This window comes from Centroberyx affinis, unplaced genomic scaffold (genome assembly GCF_046629955.1).
Source record: "Centroberyx affinis isolate AG114_WGS23_722 - 3 ecotype Tasmania unplaced genomic scaffold, CSIRO-AGI_Caff_v1 ptg004799l_1, whole genome shotgun sequence".
NCBI classification, from domain to species: Eukaryota; Metazoa; Chordata; class Actinopteri; order Beryciformes; family Berycidae; genus Centroberyx; species Centroberyx affinis.
The window spans coordinates 42501-62500 of NW_027282334.1; the positions used below are offsets into that span (position 1 = coordinate 42501).

The window sequence follows — 20000 nt, forward strand, 5'->3', positions numbered from 1 at the left end:
CCATGGGAAGCAATGTTAATGTGTTGAATCCCAAAGCATTTGGCAATAAATTGATATGGCTGATGCCGGTTTTCTCTACTTGCTTGTCTAATCCAGAGAGGTCTGATAGCTCCCTCCCTCTGCTGCGAGCAGGGACTGTAGGATAGGGTCCACTTGTAATTACCGGCGTACGCCGAAACTGGCCTGGGTGGGCGGAGTCAGCGGCATGCATAACAAGTGCAGCATTATATATTGATATGCAAATTATCGTATGACATCATCAGTGTCACTATCAACGCTGAAGAAAAGAAAAGTTGATGCTGAAAATCGTCAATTCAACAGCGACTGGACTGAGAAATATGTGTAAATAAAGAAAAAGAAAAAAATAGAAAGAAAATGAAATTAAGCACTTGGCCTAATTACTTAAAGAATGCCTATTTATTTTCTTTTTTAATTTATGATTAGGCTACTTTTGCAATGTAGCGAAATAAAAGTTTTGAAAACATGGTGGCGCGTTGTGTCAAGTGTACATACATAAATAAATGTCTGGCCCCCGGGCCCGTAGCTTTCTGACAATGTGGCCCCCTGAACAATATAATTGAATAGCCCTGCCCTACAGTGTGTTCAATCAATTCCACACACTGGTCGATTGCCACCTCTCTTTCTTTTTCTGCGTCTTTTTCTTTTCTGTCCCTTTCTCACCTTCCCTCGTTGCCCTCCTCTCTCCAGAGTTTAATATTTTGAAGTTAAGTGAAGAAGTTAAGTGGCTCGGTTACCTGGCTTGGAGGGGTCGTTTTCTCCACCAAATGTTTCAAGCTGTTTTTGTATGTAACAAGTCAGTTTGCTGTCAGAAATGATATACAGAACTTTGCATCCGTAGCCACAAAATCCCAACAGAGCACAACAGAGGATTTCCGTTGGAAAAAAATATTTATTTACACTACATAATGCGTTCCAGTGAGGACACTTCTAAAAAAATGCTGTACTTGGTGTTATCTGTTACATGCCGGGGCACAATTTGTCTGTGTTTTGGCACATTTGCTGGACTGGAACAGCAGTTTTGCATCGGAAAGCCAGTGTTTGGAAACTTTGATTTTCTTGGTATTCAAAGTTGTGTTTGGCAAACCTTGAAGCTTGACTGACTCGTTTCTCCTTCGCAAGCCTGATTCCCCCCCCCCCCCCCCCCTCCACACACACACACACACACACACACACACACACACTGTACTCAACTCATGCATTTTTTTTTAACTCTGCCCCACAAACCAAATTTTTATTGAATTTTCTAAGGTGATGGTAGACTATTAATAATTGCAGTACAGTTGCAGTCATAGCATATCTTAATGAAATATAAAACGACTCAAAGAAAAAAAAACAAGGGTTACACCTTCATATGTGTGTGTAGTTTTTTGTGGACCCCAAGGAAGACTATTCCTCACTGACATGTCAACTAATGGGAATCCTAATAAAGAATAAAGAATAGTGCTGATAATAGTAGACGCAAACCACTGAGTACTATTACATATTAAGTCATAGGCCTACATATCGTATCATGTCCTCTCTTATCTGTCTCACACACACCCACACCCACACACACACACACACACACAGAAAGACTTGAGAGTGAGAGACTATTGGAAGAGAGAGATTGAGTGAGAGAGACAGTATGTTATGGAGAGATGGTGAGAGAGACCTGTGTTCGACCCCATGTCAGTATAACATCAGTATGTGTGTGTGAACACGCGTGTGTGTGGGATATGTGTGATGTCATTTATAACCTCTGTGTTATTGACCTTGCTCCTCCACAGACAACAGCCTCAATCATTCACACGTGCATAGACAGACAGACACACACACACACACACACACACACATACACAGACTATCATTCTCCATCATGACCAATGTATGTGATCATGGGCCACCAACTCTCTCAAAAAACACTTGAAATTTATATTCGCTGTCTCTCTCTCTGTGCCTTTATCATTCTCTTGCCTCCCACTTCTCCCTTCTACTGTGTGTGTGTGTGTGTGTGTGTGTGTGTGTGTGTGTGTGTTGTCAGAGCAGGTGCTAGAGACCGGCTGCATCTCTTCTGCACCAGTTCACTGATCCTAGACCTGCTGAGAAATGCACCTGTGTCTGTGTGGGTGAAATATATATAAATATATAGATACAGAGAGAGATGGAGAGTGACAGAGAGAGAGAGAAGAGAGAGAGAGAGAGAGAGAGAGAGAGAGAGAGAGAGAGCTTGGGTTGAATGCATGTGTGTGATAAAGAGAGAGCAATAAAACAGGAGCAGACAAGTGGAGGAGGAATGAATGAGGAGAGAGATGAGAGGTAAACGAGTGTGAGGGTGGAGGAAAGGTTTACCTTCCTTGGTCACTCATCTGGAACTGATTACACACACGCACGCACGCATGCACACACACTCACTCACACACACACACACATACACACATACACACATACACACAAACACGCCCATAAACCAGTGTCATTCTGGCTATATCCAGCTATGTTGCTCCTCTGCTCTCCTCTCCTCATTTTTTCTCTCTTTCTCTTTTGCTGTCTCTCTTGTTTTTGAGTGTGACACCATGGCTCGATGCCAAATATAGTAGGAGAGAAAGGAAGGAGAGACAAAGGTCAGGAAAGGCTCAGACATAGATGGAGGGAGAGGATGAACGAGGGAGGTAGGGAGGAGGGGAACATAACAGTGTCCTCGAAGTGTTCTCCTATGGCCTTTGGCAGACAGAGACTGTGTGTGTGTGTGTGTGTGAAAAAGAGACATGTCTTCCTTGATTTTGACTGTTTCAATAGACAGCCCATTTACCTAAACCCTCCACCCCCCACCCCCGTGCACAGACACACACACACATACACAAACATACACACACATAGACACACGTAAACACACATACACACACACACACACAGTGACGGACAAACAGGGCAGAGCTGTCCTTTCTCATCAAATCTCAGTAATAGCATCCTTCTGAGTCCTATCTGCCCCCTGACACACACACGCACACACACAAACACACACACACACACACACACAAACAAACACACACACACACACACACACACACACACACACACACACACACAGGTTGCTATACAGAATGATAGCCAGCACAGAGTCACTGAGGTCATTGTTCAGTAAGCTTGGACTCTCTCTCTTTCTCTTTCTCTCTCTCTCTCTCTCTGTCTCTCTCTCTCTCTGTCTCTCTCCTTACACACTCACTCATTGTCTGTCGATGTCTCTCTCTCTCTCTCTCTCTCTCTCTCTTTCAATCACTCACCGTCTGTCTCTCAGTCCATCTGCACAATATAGATGAGGCTGTGTTTGTCTGCCCTTGTAGGAGGAAATGAATCGCACACACACACAAACACACACACACACACACACACACACACACACACTCACACACACACACGCGCAGACTGTCTCTGGTGCTGAGACTGACTGAGTCACTCACAGAATACTGATGAATTCAGAGGTGACGAGATGGATGGAGGAGATGGATAGATGGAAGGAAGGAGGAAAGGGCGAGCGAGTGAGAGCAAAAGGATGAAGGAGAATGGGAATTATAATGGAGGGCAGAGGAGAGGCAAGACAACCGATGTCTCATCCTATAGTTTGAAATGACATATTCTTATAACATCCAAACATTAGGCAATCTGCATCTGTTATCACTAGGTACCATGGGTTCCATTGGACTGTCTATTAGCACTGTAAAATCCTTGAAAATTGGAGTTGGAAAATAGAATTGTTTCTAATTAGATTTTCTCATTAAATTCCTTAAGATTGTTTTTGACTATAGGTCTAGACCGGATTCTAGGTTGTCTGGCTTTAACTGAAAATAACAATGTTGAGCTAATGAGGGTGTTTCCATTTGTCCTGTGTGTGTGTGTGTGTGTGTCCGTGGACTAGGGGTAGGAGTGTATACACACACACACACATACTCTATAAAGCCACTCCTGCCGAAAGATGTACTGAAAATACCAAAAATGAATCACCAGTATTTAATGAGAGAGACAGAGCGGAAGAGGGTCAAAGAGAGGGCACAGAGAGAGAGAATGTGTGTGTGTGTGTGTGTGTGTGTGTGTGTCTCTGTCTGTCTGTATGTATGTATATCCTTATAGGACCAGTGTAAATGATGTTAAATGGATGTGAGTGTGTGTGCAAGCTGTGTTAATGCTCAGTATTATGCTGCTGGGCAGAAACATGCTCTCTCTCTCTCTCTGTCTCTGTCTTACACACACACACACACACACACACACACACACAGACACACACACACATAATCTCTTTAAAAACACGGCTCTCTTTTTCCTCTTTTTTTTCAATCAGGCAACTTGGCAGCTGCCCAAGTCCCAGCTAATTTTGAACAACAGGGTCCTCATCTCAAGGACCGCGCACCGTGTCCACTTTATTGCTCTTTTGGTTGCCTGTCTGCCGTGTGTGTGTGTGTGTGTGTGTGTGTGTGAGAGATAGAGAGAGAGAGAGAGCCAAGAGAAGTCAAGAGAGATCAAATGTTTTTTTCCAGTCATTTTGGCATGGATCAGATTTTTCCATCTCCTTCCAAACAGGAAAAGCAGGGCTAGTATTTGGCATTGAGTGGCAGATTGCTTCACAATCCTCAAAACATGTCTTTCATGTGAAGTGGTTTATTTTAGCCATCTCAAACACATTTTACAATGAGTGACGTGAACGGTCAGTAAACTGAGACGCTGCTCAGTGGCACTGGTTGCAAACTGTACACAATGATTGTGAAGAGGAAATGGTGATTTGTAACTAAAAGGAATAAATGAGGGCTAAAGATTGAAATTGTGACCACATAAAATAATATACCAAACTACTAAATGTTTTTTTCCGTGATGTTTTTTCACTGAATGTTAAAGGAAAATACACCCTAAAACAATTTAACACTGTAAAAAAAAAACAGCTATTGGCAACGTAGCTTGCATTCCTGGGTCAGTTTGTTGTTTAGTGGTATATTTTTCTTATTCCTGTGGATAACTGGCCAAATGTAGACAATGTGGCGTCACGCCAAGATATCTCCAGCGCAGCTACAATGGAATTTAATGGGAGAAATTTTTTCAGCTATCTAAAACAATCGGGGATGTCAAAAGGCATTCTGGGAAATTTAGGAAATCACTAACTGAAGCAGAAGTGCATGAGGCAGGTTGAGGGAAAGTGGGTACACTAAAAAAACGAAATTACAACTATCATAAAATAACTCCTGGAATGCACTGAACATCACAATAGTGTAAGAGTGTCATATACCTTGCATTTAGTTATAGCACATATTGTATGTGGCCATATTCATCACATGTAAAACTGCTGTGTGCCAAAGAACAACCCTGAAATAAGAAAATATTGAATTCTGGAATTTTCTTTAATTTTGCTGTGCATACTGTGCAAAATGTAAATAGACACGGTTTCTGTATCAGTCAGGAGAAACCGCTGCATAACCCTCTGGCTAAGAAGAACTATTGAACATACAATGTAAAATTGAATAAATGCATTTATAAAAAGTTGACTGAATTGAAGATCTTCCTCCACCTCACCCTTCTCATCCCTCGTTCCTCCAGTCTGCCTCCACTCATGCATGTCACTAGGCAAACGTGCATGCTCTTCCAATAAAGAGATAGAGCGGGAGAGAGAGAGAGAGGGAAAGAGAGAGCGAGCGGTAGCTTATTTCATGTAGCCCAGAGCGTATGTGTCGTGTCTCATGCCAGCCAAGGAGATGTGTGTATGCCTGCCCGCGTGTGTGTATGTGTGTTTTTCAAAACCATGTTCCATTCGTTATGCTACTTAGTTTGCCCGAGTAACAAGGTAGTCTTTATCCATAAATAAATACACACACACACAGACACACGCATGCACCGCTCACCTGCTTGCCAAGGTATGAGCTCCTGCCGTGTGTGTGTGTGTGTGTGTGTGTGTGTGTGTGTGTGTGTGTGCCTTGTGGTCTTGTGGTTTGTTGATATAGCCTAGCAGGCAGGTCTCAGAGGTTGCTTTTTACTATTACATGAAGTGTTGCTTTGTGCGCACACACACACACATACACACACACACACACACACACACACACACACACACACAGACACACATACACACATATACACACACACGCACACACACACACACACACAGACACACATATACACACACACGCACACACACACACACACACAGACACACATACACACATATACACACACACGCACACACACACACACAGATGGTATAGTGATTGAGGATAAGTAACAGGCGTGTTATTGATAGAGGTCTGTGTGTATGTATGAGCATGTCTTAGGCAGACAGTATATTACATTCATTCTCTCTCCCTCTTTAACAGTCTCCCATTATTTGTATGGGCCACCTAAGAGACCGACCACACACACACACACACACACACACACACACACACACACAGACAATCTAGTTTTACAGAATATACAGTTGTATGTTTAGCTGTTTTAACAGGGAATCGTCTGCCTTTCTGTCTGTCTGTCCTTCTGTCTGAATGTCTAAATCTGCTGGGAGATAACCTGTGTCCATCACATACCTATTGATTGGAACACACACACACACACACACATACGTACATAATGCTGTATCTCTATAACTCACGTATTGATTAAGTTTCACAAAGCAAAGAGTGCCTACCCATCACCTTGATTAATACTGTACATGCACAGCCTCCTCCCACACAAAGCATGATGTATGGAGGTTTTCAAATAGAAGTCCAGCATGTTGACAAACTGGTTTCTGTGCTGAGTCTAATTCTGCACTGATCAGCTTTATGCAGAACTGCTGGGACTAGTTTGTTTGCTGTTTCTGCTGTGGCACAGATCAACATTGTGCAGAGATGATTAAGCTCTTTCTGTTGTGGGGCTGGTCATCATGTTGCAGAACTGTTTACTGTAGACTGGTTTGGTTTCTTTGCTGTTTCTACTGTGGCATAGATCAACATCTAACTGGATAGACTGTTTTTTTATGCCGTTTTTATTGTGGCACTGACCAGCATGTTGCAGAGCTGGTTAGACTGGCTTCTATTCTGTTTCTGTTTTGAAACCAGTTAGATGGAAAATACCTTCATATATTTAATGGCTGCAAGTTTAGAATCTTTTTACAGTTTTATTTTTGACAAGATGCATTCATTTTTCGAGATGCGGTAGAGCTTGGTTTACCCTAGCGCTTTGAGAATGACAGTCGTTCAAGAGAATTAACCATTTTAGATAAAGATTTCATATGCTGAGCACCATATGAAATCTTTAGGTAGGATGTACACAGAACACAGACTTTAGTAAACTGAATTTCTTTTCATTCTTCTCGAATATCAGGAAATAACAGAAAAGTAACATGTTGAACTCTTATGGATACAGTACACTTTAATGTATCCCTCAAGAAATAAGATATTTTATGAAAAGTCCATGTATGCACATTCTGATAAAGTCTATACTGTCAAACCCTGATTAAAATGGCCTTAGTTTATTTTACCAGTAATTTCACACATTTACCAATATACGGGATCTGATGTAATAATCACTTGTGTGGAATAGGGCGAGCGCCTATGTAGATACCTGGATTCAGTGTTACAGAAGAGGGGGCTGGTTGAGAGCTGGAATGTAATTACGGTTATCAAGTGAGTTGGAACCACCTACCACAGATGTTTTGCTAAATTACAGATTCACTAATCAGATGTCCACTGGCCTACTCTGCACTCCCACTTCACCTACACTTGGGCTTCCAATTAACTCACAGCTTCTCACTCAGTAATTTCAACTTGACCATCAGTAAAAAATGCAATACATTTTCAGCTGGATGGAATGAACAAAGACGTTTAGGAGCAATGGCTTCACTCTCAAGAGAAGCAGGAGAAGGTAATATTAGCTTAGCTTCATAGGCTGGGAGAGAGCATTCTCACACACACACACACACACACACACACACACACGCATGCATGCACAAGCACACAGAGACACACATAAATACTCACGATGCATACATACACATAGATAACCAATCCTAACTATGACAACCAAGGTGTAACTAATACTAATACTAAGAGACTTAGTATTGTTTATTTACTTTGGTATAGAGAGAGAGACAGGGACAGGGGAAAGAGTGAATATGTGTGTGTACTCATCTGTATCTGTGTGTGTTTGGGGGCGTGTGCTTGTTGACTTTGATATTTAGAGCGGAGAGTTGTGGCAGGAGATTTAGAGTGGCCTTGCTCTGTGTGAGTGGCTCCAATTAGTCTGGAGAAACACAACACCCGCACACACACACACACACACACACACACACACACACACAAAGACACACACACACACACACACACACAGAGACACACACACATGAAATAAATAAATTGGGCACATTTTCACACATACACTATAGGCACACACACACTCTCAATATACACAGACAGACTGACTTATAGGGAGAGGGAGGGGGTGGGTGGTTGGGAGAATAAAATACACAGTGGACCAACGTGGGAGGGAGATGAGAAGAGAGGGAAGGAGAGAACAATGCATTCAGTTTTTGTTACTTCTTTTCTTTTTCTATTTTAATTTATCCAAACCTGCAACCCTGACAGTGTTATGGCAGCGGTATACTCACCACCATGTGTATGTGTGTGTGTATGTGTGTGTAATGTGTGTATACTCACTGCAGTTTTATGTTGTTTGTTTAGTTACACTCCATGCCAGTGGGAGCGCATGAAGGTTGAAGAGGTGTCAGTAACCTTGGGAAAGCAGAGATAGCGGTCACAAAACTCAGACAACAACAAGAAATATAGCCGCATGAGGCGATGATAGTGTTTCGAGCTCAAAACGCCAATTTGACTGAAGATGACTTTGACTTTTTGAAGAAGAAGAAGTAGAAGGAAAGAAACACTTACCTCATAGTTAGAACTTAAATAGTTGAAAGAAGATTCTGCTGTACGTAATGCTTATGTATACAATGAAAGAGGATACGGCTCACTGACATAAATACAATGGAAACCTGCTGCCATTTGGCCTTACTTTCACCGTTTGGGACGAAACTGAGTAGGAACATTTCAAATAGGATTACTGAGGAGCCAGCAAGTGTTGTAGCAATCGTCCAATCACAAGCCAAGTTATAAGCAAAAATGTTATAGGCCACGCCCACCGGAAGCAATTTGGACTACATTCTGGATTATGATCCAATGTGCCCATAATTTTTTTGTATTTGTTCTATAATCATCACTCTTTACAGTAGTGTTGATAGTGGCACATTTCAAACAAAGGACTTCTCAAAAAAGGCAGGTATAACATTATATCCAACATATAATGTTATACTGCATTTTAATACATACAGTGCTAATATAATGGTTTGTTGATTGATGAAGAGCAGATGAACTTCACACTAAAGTCATGTATGATGGGAAAACTGGTGGCTGTTTTTTGCATGTTCAGTATGTGCCAAGATGCTCAACAGTATCAGGCTGCACTGTAGTAGATTAAATCTTTACAGAAGAGAGAGAGAGAGAGTGAGAGAGAGAGAGAGAGAGAGAGAGAGAGAGAGAGAGAGAGAGAGAGAGAGAGACATCGACAGACAATGAGTGAGTGTGTAAGAAAGAGAGAGTCCAAGCTTGAACAATGACCTAGTAGTAGAAGGTCAGTGTTTTTGTTTCTGTATTAGGAGACTCTCCTTGTTGCCTGCCTCTGTCACACCTCTTCCCTCAGGGTATGGTGTGTGGTGTGTGGTGTGTGTGTGTGTGTGTGTGTGTGTGTGTGTGTGTGTGTGTCAATATATGTATGTATGTATGTATGTGTGTTTCCCTGCAGATCCTCCCCCAGGCTACATGGCTATGTTTCTTGGGTTTTCTATAAATATTCATAGTCATGACTTGTGCAGCATGCCTATCATCTCTCCTTTCCTTTTCCCAATCCTCCTCTCCTCTCCTCTCCTCTCCTCTCCTCTTCACTTTCTTTCTCCTGTGCAGCTCAAAACACACTGTTCTCATTTAATTTTGCCATCATACATTCCTCCAGACATCAAACTAACCCCTAACCCTGTCTGTTCCTCTCTCTCTCTCTCCTTCCAGGATCCCTCCTTCTCTCTCCTCCTCCACGATAAGCTTCAGGTGCCCAACAGTTCTCGGCGGGCATGGAACGAACACGACAGTCGCTGCGATGTCTGCTCCACCCACCTCACTCAGCTCAAACAGGAAGCTGTGCGCATGGTGCTCACTCTCGACCAATGGGATTTGTCCCCCACCTCCTCCCCTCCCGCCCTGACTGGCCGATACGGATCTCAAGGACCTCAGGGTCCAGTGGGAGCGTCCGGAGCACCTGGATTGAGGGAGTGGCCTCCTCCTTTTCTTCCTTCCTCTTCCCCTTCCTCTGCGGCTGCCGCTTCCCCAAGCCAGACCCCAACCCCCAGCCCCAGCCACGGACCATCTAGCCACGGGAGTCCCTCGGCGGGGCAAACCTCAAACCCACAACCTCCAGGCCCGGGGCACAGGCTGGGGTCCAAGCCCAGCTCCCTGGGGCTGGGCGGCGGGGTGGACAGAAGGAACGGGTCCCCCAGTTCAGGAAAACCAACTGGTCCCCAGCAGCAGCCAGTGACTGGGGTGAATAGTCCTGGTAATAACACTGGTAACAGCAGTAGTAATGGGAGTGGTGCTGGCGGCGGAGCAGTGTTGAGCACAGCGGCTCTGCAGGCTCATCAGTACCTGACCCGACCTAATGGAGGAGTTACACTCTATCCTTACCAGGTAGGCTGGGTGTGTGTGCATGTGTCTGTCTGTGTGTGTTGTAGAAAATACACTCATACATAAATATCTAAATATCTAAAGCTTCTTATACCACTCACCATTCACCAGTATACCTGTATACATGAGTGAGCAGGACATTACAAACACCACCATGGAAACTGAGCTTACACAAACCACAAAAGTCAAAAGTAAAGCATTGTGGTGTTATATGATTATACATTGATTATTTGCTTATCCTACACACCTGACTTACATTTTTGGTAAGCCTTTTGTCGAGAGCGCAAACATTTCCACTTTACTGTTATATGATTATATGAAATGGGAACACATTATTGGCATGCAGGTGAAAACATTTGTTGATATGAGTAAGACAGACACAGGAAGGCAGTAGAGGTTGGCACAGCATTTTAATTTTTCAACATGTGACTTTGTTAGCCATCAACCTCTGACATAAGCTGCCTCTTGAAGTAGCCTAGTGTGTTCATCATTAGGATGCAGGCTCTTTCCTCCCAATCCTCCCCTCCTCTCCTGTCCTGTCCTGTCCTGTCCTGTCCTGTCCTGTCCTGTCCTGTCCTGTCCTGTCCTGTCCTGTCCTGTCCTGTCCTCTCCTCTCCTCTCCTATCCTCTCCTCTCTAAATGTACTTAGCTTGTATGGAGTCACATCAAGTTAGGCTATATTATTGCCTCTGCCACAGGCAAGGTGTGTGTGTGTGTGTGTGTGTGTGTGTGTGTGTGTGAGTGTGTGTTCCTAGTAAGACAAGGACGCCTCCTAGAACAAAGGCTTCTGGGTAGGCGTGACATTTTGAGCAGCAGTAGAAAGAGAGAAATAGAGAAAGACATACAGTGTCAGAGAAAGGGAGAGAGAAACAGTCAGAAAAACACTTTGTATCTCAGTATTATTAATTACTAAGAGAAAAAAACATTACTAAAATTAGCTCATAGTTGGTACACTTATACCTTAAGCATCCAACTCCTGTCAAACTGTAAAGACGCCTTGTTGGGAAATTCATTCTCCCCACAACAACTTGGGGAAAAGTGTTGTCTTACAGGGAATTCTTAGATGTGTCTGGGACATCAAGAAGCATCATGAAGGCATCAAGTAAAAACGATGCAAGCAGTAAAAGTGACTCGTATGTAAAATGGAGATAAGAGAGGTGTGAAGAAAAGAGAGGGAGCATGGGAAGACAAGAGAGGAGGATGGAGGGAGGGAGAAAACGCTCCAGGAGACGAGTGGTTTAGAGGTGTGTGGAAGGAGACAGGAGAGCGAAGACCCCGGGGGGGGATCAAGAGGGGCGTGTGTGTGTGTGTGTGTGTGTGTGTGTGTGTGTGCGTGCGTGTGTGTGTGCGTGTGTGTGTGCGTGGACGCATTCTACAGATGTAATAATTCATACAGTGATAATTAGGACTCTGGGGACTCCTATGTCACACACCCCCGGTACCCTCTCTCTCTCTCTCTCTCTCTCTCTCTCTCTACTTAATTCTGTTTCACTCTCTACCTCTATCGCTCTACCCCTCTCCCTCTCTTTGCTCTGTCTGTATTTCTCTCCTTCCTTCCTCCCCTTCCTCTCTCACACTTTCTTTTTCACATTCTCCTTCTCTTCTCTCTCACTCTTTCCCTGTCTCTCTTAATATTTTTAAGTGAGAGTGAGAGAGAGATACCATATCGCTTTGGCAATATTGTGTCTTAACTTACATGCCAATAAAGCTCATTGAACTGAATTGAATTGAGAGAGAGATACAGAGTAGTAGGTGGAAATTACTGTTTACAGTCTCGGGTATTGTTTCTGTTATCTGTCCCAAAGGTCAGAAATGAATTAGGCAGATATGCCGTTATGTATTCTGCTCACTCTGTATGGAAATCACTGCAAAACTGTTATGAAAGAGCTTGTCTCTCTTGGTAATTCCTTACCAGAGAGACAAGCTCTTTGCTTTGTTTAGTTTAAGAGTTTTGACCCCATGAATCTGCTGGTTTTATTGGTCTAGAGGACTTTGGAGAGTTTATACTGTACAGAAAATTTTACTTTGTTGTCTTTTATATAATTTAGATTTTGACTGTATTCTGATTTTGTAGATTATTGCATGTTGTTGGTCTGCAGCAGTCAAGTTTGTCTTGATACTGCTTTCTTTGTCCAGGACTCCCTTGTTAAAGAGATTCTTAATGTCAATGGAACTTCTTTACAGTGAATCCATTAAAACATCAGAATGAAAGGGTTTAACTGAGGTGAAGGAGACTGACTGTGCGTTCACACTGTGAGCGACTTGTTGGATGTGTCGCTCCATTCTGAGTGACTGGGGGCGGTGTGAGAGACTCTGGTTGTATCTATGTAGCGCTCTGTAGCTACAAGGTTTTGAACAAGAAAATAATCTATTTTTCGCTGCTTTGGTATTGCCTTCCATAACGTTACATTGCTTTGATGAGTTAACATACCTAGCAAGCGGGAAAACAGAAAAGTATGTGTGTGTCAGTATTTGTGTGTCTGTTTTTGTCTTTGTATGCATGTAGATGTATTTTGTCGTGTGTGTATCTGTGTGTGTGTGTGTGTATCAGTGTGTGTGTGTGTTGTTGGTATATCTTGGTGTATGTCAGTATCTGTGCATGTACTGAAGTGTGTGCCTGTTGTTTTGTGTCAATCTGTGTGCATGTATATACTGTATATATATTGTGTTTGTATTAGTGTGTCAATAAATATGTGTGTGTGTTTGCAGATGTGTTTCATTGTTTATGTGTGTGTGTGTGTGTGTGTGTGTATATGTGCAAGCGTACAATTGTGTATCTTTGTGTGTGTATGTGAAAGTATGTCTTTGTGTGTGGTTTGTTGCCATGTCTGTTTGTGTGGGCCGAGGCAAGTGTGTGTGCGTGTGTGTGTGTGTGTGTGAGTGCACGTGTGCATACAATTTATTATGTTCCAACTCCTTTAAATGTAAAACATACACAGCGTTTTGTTGGAGTCGTTTTCATTGGGAGGTGTAAAATGTTACAGTGAGCCTGAGTGTCTCTGCTGTGACTTTGACACTAATGGTGTTCCAGCAGGAGAGGAGAAACACAGAGCGCTGTAATAAATCACCCTCGTTTAGACTAACCCCAGAGAGGGAGAGAGAGAGAGAGAGCAGAGCCCAGAGAGATGAGAGGAAGAGGAGGATGGAAAGAAGAGAGAAGGGGGAGATGAAGAAAGATAGAGTGAAAGATGGAGAGATGTGGACAAGAGAAAGCATTTGTTAAAGGTGCAAGGTGTAGCATTTTAACATCAATAAATCATTACCACATTAATTCAGAGAGATTAGTTTAATTACCATCAACATGCTGAGATGATTGTCAGCCTCCACCAGCCTCTGCACTGCATTTTACACTGTGTGCCACCTGGTTGGATTTCAAGGGCAATCTGCTGGGATTCTTTATGGCACAGAGAGAGAGGTTGCTTTACGGCACAAAACAGGAAGAGTTTTTCTGTTTTTCCAATGCAAACGGGGCTACAGTTTTTGGTGACAGCTAACGTTTTCACTGATAGAAAAATCACTTGTCTATCCTCTTTCGTAAAGCGAAAGAGAAAACAAATGCATGTGGAGTGATACAGGGGGGACAAGTAGCAACATTGTGGCAGGAAGCAACAGGGTTTATGGGAAATGTGGTCTTAATTTTGAGAAAAACTATACTAACAATACCACTGGCATGAGATAGAGGCTACCAATCGTCTCAACCATGGTCTCATTTGTTTTCATTTTTATTTTACCAAGGTATTACAATTAATTTGAGAATGATATAGATGATGCTGAAAATGCCTCACATAGCACCTTTTAAAATATGGAATACAACATGAGCTAGAGAGGAGAAAGGGGGATGGAAGAGGGGAGACAAAGAGAGAGAGGAGGGCCTGTCTCCCAGTGCAGCTGACATTAAAAGGTTGCTGGCTCAGCATTCTGTGAGGCGATGGCCACCACATCTCATATTTACTGGGATTCTCAATCTTTTTGGTCCCAAGGCACACAAATTCCAAAGACACATAAAAAATGTTGATTCGATCAGAAAAAGACAGACCGACTATTATAGATTGCTTGGAAATCTCTCATGAAGTTTACTTGGATCGTGCCAGACTCTAAGCACACTGAAATGATCGAATCACAAACATCTTAAAGTGGATTTTGAGAACATGTTTGTTATATATTTTTTTGTTTTATATTTTTGATTAATATTGATTCTGACTTTTTTTCAAGCAAATTTTCAAGCCATCCCTAACTTCCCTCCACCACACATGTATAGATCATGATGAATATATAACACTACTGAGAATGGAAAGAACCCAAAATGACCATCACAGGCCACCTTCAGCACTGACTGCGTCTGAAACAATTTGGTATTTTCAGAAGCCTGCACTAGCTTGAACATTTTTGAAAATTAGTACTAGTGAACCCAAAAGTTATCCAAACGTATAGCACATACTGGACTGCTATTGTTGATGGCACTGCATTATGTATTGCGATTAATGTGTTTTTGTGTATTATTTGTTTAGATTTAGTAGGTAGCACCCAATACGACCGTCCATAGAGTACACACCAAATAGCACCTATTAGTCACCTAGTAGTGGCATTTATAAATGAACCTGAGATGGCAATTTTCCCAGTGGCCTCAGTGTGCCTGTCTACCCTTACTCCCCCGTCTTTTTACCATGGAACTATTTTAAGACAGGATCTCCACTGGAAATATCTAGTTTCTCAATGGTACTTTTGCTCTGAGGCCCACACCATAGTTGTGTCTATACATTTGCATCCATCTGAATGGTATAAATATGGAGACGCTGCATGTACTGTGGGTGCAGTATGCTGAATGTTGATGTGCTGTATGATCCTTTAATTTGCCTTAAAATAAAACATGTAACATGCTGAACTGTGTCAGATTTGCCTGGTCAAGTAGACCATTGCTGTACACTCTTATTGGCTGAAACCGTAAAATGCACTTAAAACAAAGGAAAAATCAACTCAAAATCAACTTTATAGTAGTTTTTGAATCTCCCTGATGAAAGGGCAATCTCTCTCTCTCTCTCTCTCTCTCTCTCTCTCTCTCTCTCTCTCTCTCTCTCTCTCTCTCTGTGTGTGTGTCTGTGTCTCTCTCTCTCTTTCCCTCTCTCTGGAATGAGAAAACAATCTAACTATTGTCTCCATGCCCTCTCGCTGTCCTTCAAGCTACTAATGAAAAACAGGTTTACACAGTTTGGTGTGTGTGTGTGTGTGCGTGTGTGTGTGTGTGTGTGTGTGCACTGATGTGCATTAGGACCAAAGAAAATAAATAATTTCTTGGCCTTCAGCAATGCGTAGCTTTCTTAATTTGCTGTGTATGTGTGTGATTGTGTGTATATGTCTATGTGAGTGTGCGTGTGTGTGGGTGTGGTTGTGTGAGTGTGAGTGTGTGCGCATTTATGTCTGGTTGCTTAATTCTAGAAGAGAGAAACAGGATGTGATAGGCTTGAGTTACGACTTACCCCGTACGCTCAAAAACACACACACACACACACACACACACACACACACAGGCCTGCACAAATTGATATCATCTCATGTGAGTAGAATGGTCCAGTTTGTGTTGAGTTGTCCTGTCTTACCTATGCCATACACTTCGCATGGGTAGGATTACATGAAACAACGAAATCCAATATAAGTGCTGGGTTGAGTGGAACACAAGAAAAAGCACAGAACCCCAACACTCTTCTCTTGCATTAGAGTTTCAACTTGAGACCATGACACAGTTGTGATAGCCAAAACGTAGCCTAACATTCAGAGAGGCCGTATTGTGAGCAGAAGGTTGCCAGTTTGAATCAAATCCATAGACTGGCTGGGGAAATCAGGGTATCGCTCTCCCCTTTCCTAAAGTAATACACCAAGTTTTTGGGAGATTGGCCCATTGGTCAACTCACCTGTTAAATGATGAGAACATAAACTGCAAAATCATCTCCGTGACCCCGGTAGATCATTCAGACCTTTTAGTAAAAGGTGGTTTTATATTACATGGCCTTTAGATTCCTGAATTTAAATATCATTAATACAGTATTGCTGATGTAGCCAGGAACCATTTCAGGTGTATTCATCCGCTGCATGGTGATTTTCAGCTGTACACTCTCACTGCCCACCACATTTACTTCCAGTGTAAACAGGGAAAATAGTCCCTGGTAGTTCAAAACAGTACACTGTTTTTGTATCATATTTTGTGTAAATTTTCTCAATCTCTTTCACAAAACTGTCAGACTTAGCAATCTATAATTTAGCATTACTTACCGTTTAGTTTTAGAGCTGCAAAAAGTTCTCATTTTCTCACTGAGATAATGCCAGTGGCCTACTATCTCTCAACATAGAGTATGCTAAAAGTGTTAGCATGGAGCACCGGAGAGAATGATCTATTGGGGACACATGGATGACTTTTCTGTCTCTGTTCTCACCACTTAACAGGGAAGCTAACCAGTGTCCCAATCTCCCCAAATCTTGGTGTATTCCTTTAATTACAACCATCAAGATCCCCTTGAGCAAGGCATTTGAACTGCTCAGTTGCCAACAGTAGAAGACTGTGTTTTTTACTGGGCAGCTGGGAGGTGTGAATGTGCCTTGCTGCATAAATGTGAAGGGAAGCTTTGCTGAATAAGAGCGTGCATGCTCAGCTAATGGCCACTGGATACATAACGGTTAAAACACAAAAAAGAACGCAAATGTCAGTATTTTGAGTCTTCAAGAATGCTGGGAAGCACATTTATTATCTCTGCCTTTCCCTTCTGGCTGAATTTACATGAATACCTTCACCATTTTCCTTTTGTCCTCATTTTCTCTGTCTTCAAACTGTTTGTATTTGGTGTATTGGCTTTTGAAAATGACATATGTAGCCTTGGAGCTGTTTGTGTTTTGATTATACAACATAGACTTGTTGAGATGAAGCTTCCAATGTTCAGTCTGCCCCCTCCCTCCCTTCTCTGCCTCACCTGTGTTCTCTCTCTCTCTCTCTCCCTCTCTCTCTCTCTCTCTCTCTCTCCCTCCTTCTTCCTCTCCTGACCTCATGTCTCTATACATCGCTTTTCCTTTTGTGCCTTTTCTGCTTTTAATGACTGTGTACTTTGTTGTTTCTCTTCCTCTATACTTACTTTTTCCCTCTCTCCCTGCCCTCTCTCACCCTCACATACTCTCACGGTTTCTGTAACTCTACCTCTAACACTGTGAAAGAAACACCTTGTTTCTCTCTCTCTCCCTCTCTCTCTCCCTCTCTCTCTTTCTGTCTATCTCCCTCCACTGGTACAGCAGTAAGCAGTTAGATTGTTTTACAGATTGTGTCTATCCCCCTGATAAAAGCAGGCTTGACCACACACACACACACACACACACACACACGCACACACACACACACACACACTTATGCATGTACGCATACACACACACACAGACACACACACACACACACACACACATCATGTCCTATTCACTCTCCCCATTCAAACCCCGATTTCAGCCACAAATTGTGCCTGGGTTACCAGTAGCCTCTGGTTGAAAAATGATGGGTAGAGGAAAAAGAAATGCAAAAGAGAAGGATGAATGGTGGGGAAAAAGATATGGAGAATAAGGAGGCTGAATGCTGGGAAAATGGCGTTTGTGTTGTAATGAAGATGGATGAACCGGCTTTTTCTATGAGCAGAGAAAGAGTGAGTAAAGAGAGGGGGCGGGTGACAGAGCTACAGAGAGGATGACAGAATAAGTGTGAGTGGTTATTTTTTACCTTGTTTCTCTGGGGAAATCCGACATCACATTCATCAAAATCCTACACAGATATAGCTACAGTCTCACAGGACCGCGTGTACTGTGGGAACTCGGTCTCATGCCGCATCTTAATTCATTTACTTGCTTCATTATTTTCAACATGTTTGGTTGGTGTTATTACTGTTGCATTATCCTCAGTACCCTCTTTGTCTTATTCTTATCTATATCCTGTTCTTTCCTGCTGCGATGACCCAATTTCCCCACAGGGATCATTAAAGTTTCATCCAGTGTAACTTAATCTAATTCATAGAAAATTGTGGAAAAAAAACAGAGCACCCTGGTTTTGTAAGTCCTGTATGAAAATCTGAACGGAAGTCGTCAGATAGTTAAACATTTGAAAAAATATTAGAAAGCTCAACACTACAAAAGAAATGTTACGCCTTATAAAAACAAACAAAAAAACATAAAAGCAATGCTTATTTCCATGACTGCAATATGCAAAGCACTGCAGCAGCTATCTGGGTAAATGCACTAGCCATATGACTGTGCAACAATGTTGATTTGAATCATTATCCATCCATTTTCAGTGTGAGGCGCAGTTCAACCGCAGAACTGGTTTGACAGCTTTCTTAGCGGTTTTAATGAGAGGTAGTTTTGAAATTTCATTATGGTGTAAACCGAAACATTTTGGTTCTTGCACTTTTTTTTTGTAAAAGGACAGGAGGCAGTATTTTTTCTTTAGACAGACAGTAGGAGATCCAGCTGTGCCAGACATATGGGAAACGCAGGAGAGAAGGTTTTTACATGGTAGGCCACATGTCAGTCCAGAGACAGAGGATATAACTCTGCCTCTTGGCCAGGTCTCCCTTGTAAAAGAGAAAAGTTGTAATAAATAACTGCCACAGCACCACTGGATGCCACTTATTGTTTTTACCCTATTAGCACTTTATGTATTATAACCTTTTGCATCATAAGCCTCTGTGTGGACATTTCCTCAACAGTATGCAGGTTGTTTGCCTCTTCTGATTTTTCATGCTAGATAAATACCCAGTAAATGCCCAGGTATTAGATGTAGCCCACTGGACCTTAGCTCAAAACATTCACCATTCCCTTAACATATATACTGTATATATGCAGCAAACTCTGAGCATGTGAAATGACTGTAAATGCATAGGGAGTGTGGTGTACAGGCTGTAGAGGCATCTCATTTAGGATGTGTAATTTATTAAGGCAGTGTGCTGCATGCTTGGCCCCCGGGACCTCAGCAGTAAACACACACACACACACACACACACAGTGGAACAGATTTACACACATACACACATGCACACAAATACGCACATATACACATACACATGCACGCACAAGCATACACACATATCCATAATAGACACACGCGCTCACAGATTTACACTCACATGGGCTGGTTGGGGCATGTGGTTATGATTTAGGGGCTTTGGTGTCTGGCTGCTGGCAGCCCATAAAGAACTATAATCAATAATCCATATCTGTATTTCACCACTGGGTCGCCTACACACTCTC

The 20000-nt window shown here is 42.4% G+C and overlaps 1 protein-coding gene across 1 annotated transcript in view; it reads left to right on the forward strand.

Moving 5' to 3' along the window:
• The window catches only part of LOC139666092 (kinesin-like protein KIF26B), a gene marked incomplete at its 3' end in the record, with an annotated part of 93896 nt that overhangs the window by 22407 nt on the left and 51489 nt on the right, over positions 1-20000 (forward strand). The window contains exon 3 of the mRNA XM_071545198.1: positions 10068-10739. Within this exon, the coding sequence (XP_071401299.1) occupies positions 10068-10739 (672 nt within the window). The remainder of the gene's footprint in view (positions 1-10067; positions 10740-20000) is intronic.